The following is an 11,536-nucleotide window of genomic DNA, read 5'->3' as shown; positions in this document are numbered from 1 at the left end:
TCACATACACACACATACGCGCTGGCGCATGTAGACGCACACACAAACACACACACACAAACGTGCACACGCAGATACATGCGCACATGCAAACTCATGTAAAAACAAACAGTCAGATATTTATGCACATACGCACAGAGGCGCATACTGTACATACAAACATTAATATGCACATTAATACACACGCACACACACTTTTGCACATACGCACAGGCATACACAATTAAACATAAACACACAAACATGCACAAACAAGTACAGGCACATACGGTTAAAACAAACATTAATATGCACATTGATACACAACCATCACACAGACACTTGTACAAATATACCCCTGCAAACTGAACCTCACTGCCAACAATATACATAGTATAAATATTTATTCTTTTGAATCAACTGGTTGTCCTTTCATGGATCGAATGGCCAGTGTTTGGTAGCCTATGAGCATGAAGATATCTAGGGTGCAGGCGAGTGCAATACCACCAACACACAGGCACACCGCATTGACCGCAGCGATTTGCTCGTTAAAGCAAAGTGTTTTGGCAGTCAGATAGAATCGGAGGAGCAGCAAACAGAAAGGTGATCCACTCTGGGATCACGGAAGCATCCATCATCATGACAAGTCAGGAGAAATATTTTCGTTTGGAGAAATCACTAGAAAGTGATTGTTGAGTACACTGCGATAAATGTATGGTACGTTTCTCAGACTTAGTAGGAAAAAAACGATGAGGTTATGGGTGCTGAGAAAGCGACTGAATGGGAAACAAATGTAAGAGATTAATCAAATCCTCCCGGTTATTTAATCACATTCATCATGCGTGAGAATGCAACAAAAAGTGCGGCAAAGAAACATCATCAACACCCAAAGGAGTTTTAGACATTTCATGGCTGCACCGTTCAACACGCTGGTGACCAATCACAACGTTTCCCTAAAAAGGGGAGCCTGGTGACCACGAGGTCCCGCAGTGGTGGGATAACCTGGAGGAACTCTCAGACGTCGAGGGGGAATACCGAAGCGGCCCTTCCCTCCTGAACTCGGCTATCGCCTTCCTTTCCCCGGCCTGGTCGCCTTTCATAGAAAACAAAATAAAAGCAAGCCGCCCCACGCACATCAACTTGAGATAGCCGCCGTCTAAAATTGGTGGCTATCAACCTCCAGGACCTGGCAGGGACCTTGGCCGGGGTATCCCCTTTCTTCAGAGGAAGTCCTGGGCACTTACGGGGGAAAGGGTGGGCGTCGTCCAGCTCCGCTCTCACATGCAAAGGAGCTCATCTGAATAGCATAAACACACACACAAGCAGACACCCCCACACGCTCCCTAATTACAACGGGTCGTATTTCTGCCACGTACGAAACGCCAGCGAGACCCGCGACTAAACGCTGGACGTACTAATTTGAGGGCTGGGTTGACCCCTCAAACACTGCAGGCTTTAGGGGACATGGTGGGACCTTGGCACGGTTTCTTTGAGATCCCGGAGCAGATCTCTGATCAGACCAGATGGACTGCTGCTCTATACAGTTCCCGTCAACAGAGCTGGCTCTAGAACCTTCTCAGAGATGGCTTGAGCCCCTCTAGGGTGACCTCCTGCAAAATGGAAGAAGTCCTGTTTGTGTTCTCAACAGACACACACGTGTATGTGGGGGGTTCATTCAGCAATTGCACTAATAACAACAGCAGGATCCACACTTACAGGAATACACGCATGCTTTGTAAATACCCAGCCTGGGAGGGGGCGGGGAGGTTGGGGCGACGGGGGGGACGGGGGGATCGGGGGGATTGGGGGGGACGGGGGGACGGGGGGATTGGGGGGGACGGGGGGAACGGGGGAACGGGGACCGGGAAAGCCTAGGGAGTCACTGACATGTTCTTGCTGGTTACCTCATGTCTATACTGGGTATTGGGGGAATCTCGCCCTGTCTATATTTAGATTAAGACGGACTCAAAATTTAGCTCATAAAGCAAACGAGTGAGTAGGGCTAAATGCTTTGCAGGCCTGAGGGTGGCTGCAGGCCAACCTGCAGTGAACTCTACTGCAGCGTCCATAAGTAATAACACAACGACAATGTTCATGTTTCACTTGTTCTTTTTCATTTGTCACTCTGTATCTAGATCTACTATTTGCTAGATTAAAGTTGAAGCATTCAACTTGAAGCATTACAGTCCAACATATAGGTTACATCATATTCATGAAGCTGCTATCATTTAAGATTTAAGCTTAAGGCTTTGTAACACTGACGGCCGATGGGGTCGAGAGGATTCAAGGAGTCTTTTTTGGAATCCAAACCATCCACCAATCGGATTGATTCCAATCATTCCTCCCTCTGTTTGTTGGTGTTGGTTTCCCTGGATACGCTCCCGGCGTGACATCTGGCTTGTTGACCCAGACTGACTGTGGCTGCTATGCTAACACGTTAGCAGCGGGTGGCACCGTGTCTTGACACTGACATTTGACTCTGGTACCCAAATGGGGGGCTCCGTAAAGGGCCACGGTGTATTCTCCCACAGTGTTAAGGGCCTATCACGTCGGAGAATACAGGGTTCGCTTTTCTCACTCATATACGAGTCAAAGGATCTGCATCGGCGTCATAGAATATGTGGCTACGCCGTCCAGCTATAGTACGGGGTTGTATTTGGCATTGGATTTATGATGTGTATTTCAATAAATAATACAACAAAAACATGTTGATTTTGAAAGCAGCAAACTTTGATACATGTATGAACTGTACAGGCCTATGCATGTACTACTGTGGTAAGCATATATCATTTGATATATCCTAGAGATTATCTATTGCTCCCTTGACCCTCCCCTCCCCAGTGAAATAACGGCACATTTATAAATACAGGCCGACTGTGTAAGTTATTGGGCAACTCACTGGGCTCCACGTGCTATCTCGGCCTCCTGCTTCTTTTACAGTTGAGCGTAACTGCAGTGGCTTTATAAAGAAATGACTGCTCTATAAATAGACGGTATATGTCATGGCGCACGCATGAAACCGCTCTATATTACAGACTCCCCTCTGGGGAGGGGAGGAAGGACGGCGTTCATGTCTATATCTATAAGCTGTTGTACAAAACAACAACCACCCCTGGGCCCCCTCACACAAAAACAAAACACAAATGAATAGCTGTTAAACAGTGGGGGGTACACGGGTAAGCTGTGTGTCTTTAAAGGGTCTCCGTGTACCCCGTTGTAAAGCCGCCTTTAAGTCGTGCGCTTGGTAAATGTTTGTTTGACTGCTAGGCTTCCTCCAGACATCATGGGTCCTTCTGGATGCTCCAGTGTCAGGCAGGCCAACACTTTCCCCTGGCGCGGCCCCGGAGAGGCTCACTTCCAGCTCTTTGCTTTTAAGCGTTGAACCTTATTTGATACTTAGAAAACATCAGCGCCCAGGGGCCATGCCAGGGGCCATGCCAGGGGCCTCCTGGTGAAATAGACCTGCAGAAGCCTTCACTTTGTCGTTTTTTTATTTATTTGTGAATGAGGTGGTGAACAGTAAAATGATCTAAGCATAGGATGATTTAATAGGCTACTAACCGTTGAAAAGCAACTGTCAGAATATTGATAATTGTAATTCTAGTTGTTTCTGAAGAATAATTATATTTATATTTATAAATATTTATAAATATTTGCAGAGTTAATAATCTGCCGACACACAACAGGTTAATACGGGCTTAATGACACTTTTACTCCACCAGTAGTCGAGTGCGTAAGAGAGGGACAGCAGCAGCAACAACTGTCATCTCGTCAGCTCGCTCGGGGAGGGCTTTGGAGTTTAAAACGGTGTGAATATGATAGCCATCTCTGGCCATCGGGATTGCTTATGCAAGTGGAGATCCGGAGGCACAACTACAAAGTGGCCCGTTCTAAAGGACAAACCTTACAGAGGCACAACCAAACAATACGACGCTGCGGGGATAGCCAACGGGCACATTGTGTACAGCCGTCGAGGGGCCCCAAAGTGAAATGATTTCACCCTTTTGGCTTAAGAGAGGGGCCTGTACGAGTGGTGACGAGTGACAACAACGGCGGATATAAAAGTGTGCGAGGGAAGGGGCCGAGGAGGTGAGTGAAGTGGACGGGTTACCCCCCTCCTGGGTAACAAAAAGATGACCGTGGTGTCCCTGGAGAACCGCTCTGAAGACACTGTGGTGGTGGCCGCCCCGCTGTTCCAAGATGCTGTGGACCTGGAGCGAGGAGACCAAGAGTGCAGCGAGCGGGTCCTCATCAACATCTCGGGTCTGCGGTTCGAAACCCAGCTCAAGACCCTGTCGCGCTTCCCCGAAACGCTCCTGGGAGACCCGCGTAAAAGGATGCGCTTTTTCGACCCGCTGAGGAACGAGTATTTCTTCGACCGGAACAGGCCCAGCTTCGACGGGATCCTTTACTATTACCAGTCCGGGGGGAGGCTCCGGAGGCCCGTGAGCGTACCCGTGGACATCTTCATGGAGGAAATGAAGTTCTACGAGATCGAGGACGGAGCCATCGAGAACTTTAAAGACGACGAGGGTCTGATGCGGGAGGAGGAGCGCCCGCTGCCGGACAACGAGTTCCAGCGCCAGATCTGGCTGCTGTTCGAGTACCCGGAGAGCTCGGGCCCGGCCCGGATCAACGCCATCGTCTCGGTCGCGGTCATCCTGATCTCCATCATCATATTCTGCTTGGAAACACTCCCGGAGTTCAGAGAAGTTCAGGCGCCTCCACCGCAGGAGAGCGCCAACGGAACCTCCTCGCAGGGCAGGAAGCCCAACCCCTTCACGGACCCCTTCTTCATGGTGGAGACGCTTTGCATCGTGTGGTTCTCCTTCGAGTTCCTCATGCGGTTCCTCTCGTGTCCCAGCAAGCCGGTGTTCTTCAAGAACATGATGAACCTGATCGACGTGGTGGCCATCCTGCCCTACTTCATCACCCTCGGCATGGACCTAGCGGAGCACCAGGGCAGCAGCCAGCAGGCCGCCTCGCTGGCCATCCTCAGGGTCATCCGACTGGTGCGCGTCTTCCGCATCTTCAAGCTGTCCCGCCACTCCAAGGGCCTCCAGATCCTGGGCCAGACCCTGCAGGCCAGCATGCGGGAGCTGGGTCTGTTGATCTTCTTCCTGCTCATAGGAGTCATCCTGTTCTCCAGCTCCGTGTACTTTGCCGAGGCCGAGGGCCCCGATACGGAGTTCACCAGCATCCCAGACGCCTTCTGGTGGGCCGTGGTCACCATGACAACGGTCGGGTATGGAGACATGTGCCCGTCCACTATCGGCGGCAAATTCGTGGGGTCCCTGTGCGCCATAGCCGGGGTGCTGACCATCGCCCTGCCGGTCCCCGTCATAGTGTCCAACTTTAATTATTTCTACCACCGGGAGAACGGGGAAGAGGAGGACGGGCAGTACATACACGTGACGTGTGGGCAGCAGCCCTCGTTCGGGGAATTAAACTCAATCGAGAGCAAACAGTCAATTTCCAAATCAGAGTACACCATGGGGGATGACGACTTGGAAACTCTGACGCGCTCCAAGGCCTGTGCGTGTCCTGAGTCGTACAGTGGCCAGCTGACGGACGTCTAGAGACGCCACGGGGCCTCTACTCTGAGGAAGCTGTGGTGGCCAGTGGGACGTGGGTTTGACTCTTGTCAATATGAACTATGGATAGCCAACTCCATTCAACTTCTCTGTATAAGCGGACCAAGGAATTGGTCACCATGGAATAAGTGAGTTTTGAGCGCCACTATGTGGTTTGGTGAGAGCTCTGCAGAAGAGGGCCACTTCCTGGCTCGGGTGTTGCAATGTGTGGAAGGTGAACAATGTGCATTTTGTTTGACTCAGGTTTTTTGAATGTTTTTTTTTGTTCTTAATAGAAAAGTGCTGTTTTCATCGTGAGATTCGTTGCTCAGCATGCAGATAGAGGAAGCATGTTTATCCTTCAGAGTAGCATTGTCATACAAATACATGCACTGCTCCAAGGTGGTGAGGTATGCGTGGTGATGTTGTTGTATCAGAAAGTAAAAATGTGCAAAAACTTAAGCTTTGGAAAAAGCTCCTGGCCTATGCATTAAGCTAAAGAGGCGCACTGCTGTGTCGACTCCAAGACTGACAACAGTCATGGTTCTTTCTTTACGCGTACAATTGGCCTTTGTTTGGTGTCAATAGGCTGTGGTTTACATGTGATTTTGACTCCGTTGAAAAAACATCTCATAGAAATGCGAGTTTGGTCCGAATATCTGTATGAAATGGAACTATTGTGAATAACAAGATTTATTTTTCTATGCAAACTTGTGGTCTTTTATTCTTGTTATTATTTTTTTTTATAAATAAATGTTAAATAAGAAAAAGAAAAAACAAAGGCGATGGGCAGTTTTCATTGTGATGCAATTCTGACCAACACAATACATATATAAATTAGTAATAAAGGTAGTTATGTAGGCCTACATTAAATCTATACACTAATTAAGTCTCATTAGACATGTTGACTCTTGAACACAAAAGACCCACCAAAACTATTTGTATGAGGCTTTGTCTGGGATCATCACACACGGGTGGTCCCAGTTCTGGAATGACCTTATCAGAAGAGCTAATACAGCTTTAATGCAGCTACGGACCACCACAACAGACTATATAGGATAGAGACACATACCAAAAATCATCTCAGATTATAGGCCACAAGAAACACCTTTACGGCTTCCGTTGTCCCATCATAAACGGCGTATTTTAGGAATCATCTCTAAGCAAATGTCCTCGGAGAAGCAGAGCTGCAGTGCTGAAACGTACACGCTATTGCCCTATCTAAATTTAGGTGATGGGCCCACATCTAGCGATAGGCGTGGGCCTAGTGTCACGTGATGTGGGAGAAGTTCCTCATTTAAAACACAATCTGGTGATGACCCGGGACGTTTCAGGGTGCACGCTACTGTAGGCTTCCTATAAAGGTCTAACTAATGGTTTGCTGAGGGGCTGACCGTTGTTTCGCCCCATTGCAGTTTGTTAATGACAACACCTCCCAATCTGCTCCTCGGATAAAGGAATAAGTGGGACTCTCCCGTTTAAAGCCGTCAGCCCGGTTTAACAAGACAAAACGTCATCTTTTTTCTTTTCCGCAGATCGCAGATTTCTTTGGCGTAGAGTGTAATCTAAGTTATCACAATGAATAATAACGAAGGGTTTACTAATAGACAACATTGCGAAAGTAAGAATAACGTACACTAAAACACTCGGGTGCTTGAATCCACCCGAACTGACAGTGAGGGAAATAGCAGCTTTCTCACAATACGCAATGTTGTGGTCGGATGTGCAACCTTGACGCTTTCTCTCCACACATCCAGGACTTGGTTTGGGGAGGAAACGGGACCGCCACGCACGCTGCTGTCCGTGGTGCTGAAGCACATGGCGGTCACCAGCATCCACTCCTAGGGTCTAGTTAGAGGCACTAGGCTATGTAAATCCTGGGTAGTCGGCTTGTCAGTCAGGACGTGTGTAATCTGAATGAAGACCAAAATGTAGCGATTCTATCACAGAGCAGCAGCTCTATCCCGGCGGCGATCTCAAGCCCCCCTCCCCGGGTGAGAAATTGCGCCAGTGTTGGCACAATAATCCTTATGTTTTGTGGTTTTAAGAGAACTTCTGGCAGCTGTGCTTTAGTACAACCGGTCTGCATTGCGTCGAACCCCCTCCTTCCCATCAGCCCCCCCTCCCTCTCTCCCTCTCTCCCTCTCTCCTCTCCCCCTCACATCGTCTTCTACTTCACCTCCAACTTGCGTGAGAAATGCATAACAAAACACGATTACCCCCTTGTTCCCCACCCCTTGTTCCAAGCCCCCCTGCTGCTGTCTCAAGCTGCAATTCATTATGTCATCCTTTCGGTAACGTGTGTGTGTGTGTGTGTGTGTGTGTGTGTGTGTGTGTGTGTGTGTGTGTGTGTGTGTGTGTGTGTGTGTGTGTGTGTGTGTGTGTGTGTGTGTGTGTGTGTGTGTGTGTATCCTTTCTTTTATCCTGTTTCTTTTTAACCAAGTGTGAGAGAGATAAACGCCCGTCATCCCGCGGCATCTCCTCGTAAGAACGCATTTCTGCTGATGCAGTAATGTCTGGAAATGTCAACGAGCTGCTCCTTTATTGCCCCCTTAATCCATCTCCCTTCTGAATTGCAGCGCAGGATATCTCTCCTCCTGCGGTATAAGCACCGCACACCAAAGTGCTGCCGTCCGTGCACAGCAAGTCCTACACGCTGCGTCTTCTCTATCCGCTTGTGTTTTCCAATCGCAGCTTCAGCTTCACCACTCGTGTGCTATTCTATCCCAACCCGAGTAGCCGCGTTCCCGGTGAACCACCACCGCCGCGGCGCAGAGTAGGAGAGGAGTGTGTGTCTTAAGTGTGTGTCTGTGTGTGTGTCTTGTGTGTGTGTGTGTGTGTGTGTGTGTGTGTGTGTGTGTGTGTGTGTGTGTGTGTGTGTGTGTGTGTGTGTGTGTGTGTGTGCTTCGGGGGTGATCTGATAAGAGGCGGACGCTGTGGTCTCGGTCGGGGATGTCGGCGTGCCGTGGACATCGCTGATCTAGTTGCATGGGTGCAGTGGAAAAGTGGCATCGCAACATGACATCCACGGCGGGCGTCCTGTCGTGAGACGACTCAACTCCGGGATAAGACGCATTACTCAGCATCGGGATCCGTCCGAGGTAAGCGACCCGGCGGCCAACTTACTATTACTAGTACTGCGCCTATGCGATTTATGGGAGCTGCTTCTGTAGATGTATACTGCCCTGCGGTGTTGTATTTGAATACTTTTATCCTGCAACGGGGCCTGGGTTTAACGCGTTTAGCGGTGTCAGTGTGTGTCACAGCAAGCCCCGTCAGACTTCTGCATGCGTCAAAACACCGTTAATATATGGGAATGTAGTCGAGGAGAGTCCTTTACATGGTGTGTGTAGGCACTGCGTGTAAGGGGTGCAGTTATTCTCTTCTGCTGTGCGGGATAAAGGGATGAATTCGTGCTGCTGTGCTGGACTAAATGGGGGAAGTGGCATATATAAATAAATAAATCGCAGAAATCGCTGACCTAGCAAATATCTGGGCTGTTCGATCTGCTCTTTTCTTCCCTCTGACTCTGTGGGTGACAGAGGCAGCAGCAGCAGAAGCAGCAGCAGCGGATGATGATGCAGCGGCGGGCGGCAATGGTCGAGTCAGCGAGAACCGCAGTGGAGCCGCACTGAGGCAAGCAAGCTATACCCCCTACCTGGGGACTTGAGCGTTTAGGGGTCGAGAGCCGCTTGGTGGAGATTCGGAGATCCAAAAAGTGAATGCCTCCACCAGTTTGAGTCACCGGAATTTCCCCGCAACTCCTCCCGTCAAAATGACCGTCGTCGCAGGAGATAACATGGATGAGACCTCGGCGGTGCCGGGGCACCCGCAGGATACCTACCCCCCGGACCACGACGACCACGAATGCTGCGAGAGGGTGGTGATTAACATAGCCGGGCTCCGGTTTGAGACGCAGCTCAAAACTCTGTCCCAGTTTCCAGAGACTCTGCTGGGGAACCCCAAAAAGAGGATGCGCTTTTTCGATCCCCTGAGAAACGAGTACTTTTTTGACCGAAACCGTCCGAGTTTTGACGCCATCCTCTACTACTACCAGTCCGGGGGGAGGCTACGGAGGCCGGTGAACGTCCCCCTGGATATGTTTTCGGAAGAGATTAAGTTTTACGAGCTCGGAGTGGATGCGATGGAAAAATTCCGTGAGGACGAGGGCTTTATCCGAGAGGAAGAGCGCCCTTTACCCGAGAAGGAATTCCAACGTCAAGTTTGGCTCCTCTTTGAGCATCCGGAGAGTTCAGGCCCGGCCAGAGGCATCGCCATAGTGTCCGTGATGGTCATCCTAATATCAATCGTCATATTCTGTTTAGAGACTTTACCAGAGCTCAAAGACGACCCCAGGGGCCGCATGGAGACCCGAGGCAACATCACTTTTTTTTACAAGCCAAATATCCTCACGGACCCCTTCTTCATCATCGAGACCCTCTGCATCATCTGGTTCTCCTTCGAGCTGATCGTGCGCTTCCTGGCGTGCCCCAGCAAGCCGGCCTTCTTCAAGAACATGATGAACACCATCGACATCGTGGCCATCATCCCGTACTTCATCACGCTGGGCACGGAGCTGGCCGAAGACCCCGAGAGCACGGAGGCCGTGGGGGAGCAGGCCACGTCCCTGGCCATCCTGAGGGTGATCCGGCTGGTCAGGGTGTTCCGAATCTTCAAGCTGTCCCGCCACTCCAAGGGCCTGCAGATCCTGGGCCAGACCCTGAAGGCCAGCATGCGGGAGCTGGGGCTGCTCATCTTCTTCCTGTTCATCGGGGTCATCCTGTTCTCCAGCGCCGTGTACTTCGCGGAGGCCGAGGAGCAGGGCTCCTACTTTGGCAGCATCCCAGACGCCTTCTGGTGGGCGGTGGTGTCCATGACGACGGTGGGCTACGGCGACATGGTCCCGGTGACCATCGGCGGCAAGATCGTGGGCTCGCTGTGCGCCATCGCCGGCGTGCTGACCATCGCCCTGCCCGTGCCCGTCATCGTGTCCAACTTCAACTACTTCTACCACAGGGAGACGGAGGGAGAGGAGCAGGCGCAGCTGCTGAACGTCAGTAACCCCAACATCCCGTCCGAGACCAACTCCAGCCGCCGCAGCTCCTCCACCGTCAGCAAGTCCGAGTACATGGAGATCGACGGGGATATAAACAATAGCATCGACAATTTCAGAGAGGCGAACCTTAGAACTGGCAATTGCACTATAGCCAATCAGAACTGCGTGAACAAAAGCAAGCTCCTCACCGACGTGTAAGGGACGGTGGAGGGTCAAAGGTCAAAGGGGAGGCTCTGACGCGGGCGCGCGTGTCACGCACGCGCACGCACACACACTCACACACGGAGGAGAGGAGTGGGAAGCACCATTTAGGAATGTATTCATTGAGCTCTGGAACAGCGTTCTGCGGCACTAGGCCTTTCATGCTCTGCTATATAGAGAGGAACTAGAAAAAACACAGCTGTCCCGGCAGGGAGATAGAGTAACTCATTCTTATGATCCTAGGAACACAGACACACGCACACACACACACACACACACACACAGACACATACACACACACGCAAACACACACAATATATTGAAAAAGGAAAAAAAGTATCCATTATTATTATTATGCACACGCAACATCCCAGAAGATGCAAGGAGCATTGACGATGACTGACCAATCGGATCGCAGCGTGACCATGAAAAAAAGTGTTATGCATGGAGATAACATTTCAGCAAGTTGCACAAAGCATCGGGAAAAGTATGCAGAGACATGCAAGAGTCTGTAGACCAGTGATTGCCTCATAGAAGTTGGGCGAACCTCACCCCTCCCCTCTTTTCCCTGTCCCCCGACCCAACCCCCAAATACCCACCCACCCACCCCCCTCCCCCCATTCCGTCTCTGGAAAGGATCTATAATTCAGAAAAGCACCTTATAGGAAAAAAAGACTGACTTCACCCCCTTACTGGATGTAAAGACACAGGGAATGGCTTCACGGAC

General features: G+C 50.4%; 2 protein-coding genes across 2 annotated transcripts; both read left to right on the top strand.

Annotated features, from left to right (window-relative positions):
* The first annotated feature begins 3,824 nt into the window (after nucleotides 1–3,824).
* LOC311357399 (shaker-related potassium channel tsha2-like) lies at nucleotides 3,825–6,256 on the top strand. The gene has a single exon (XM_084477334.1). The coding sequence runs from the start codon at nucleotides 4,113–4,115 to the stop codon at nucleotides 5,556–5,558; it is 1,446 nt and encodes a 481-aa protein (XP_084333460.1). The 5' UTR covers nucleotides 3,825–4,112; the 3' UTR covers nucleotides 5,559–6,256.
* Nucleotides 6,257–9,327: 3,071 nt separating this feature from the next.
* LOC311357566 (potassium voltage-gated channel subfamily A member 1-like) lies at nucleotides 9,328–10,806 on the top strand (the record flags this gene model as incomplete). The annotated part of the gene is made up of 1 exon (XM_084477548.1): nucleotides 9,328–10,806. The coding sequence occupies one exon, from the start codon at nucleotides 9,328–9,330 to the stop codon at nucleotides 10,804–10,806; it is 1,479 nt and encodes a 492-aa protein (XP_084333674.1).
* Nucleotides 10,807–11,536: the final 730 nt, after the last annotated feature.

This window comes from Micromesistius poutassou, assembly GCF_964030765.1.
Source record: "Micromesistius poutassou genome assembly, chromosome: 13".
In the NCBI taxonomy this organism is placed as follows: domain Eukaryota; kingdom Metazoa; phylum Chordata; class Actinopteri; order Gadiformes; family Gadidae; genus Micromesistius; species Micromesistius poutassou.
The sequence above is the reverse complement of the archived record's forward strand: the minus strand, read 5'-3'. Positions and strand labels throughout refer to the sequence as shown.

What these genes read in the sequence shown, in the direction of transcription:
- LOC311357399 (XM_084477334.1), top strand. Translation starts at nt 4,113, where the DNA reads ATGACCGTGGTGTCCCTGGAGAACCGCTCTGAAGACACTGTGGTGGTG.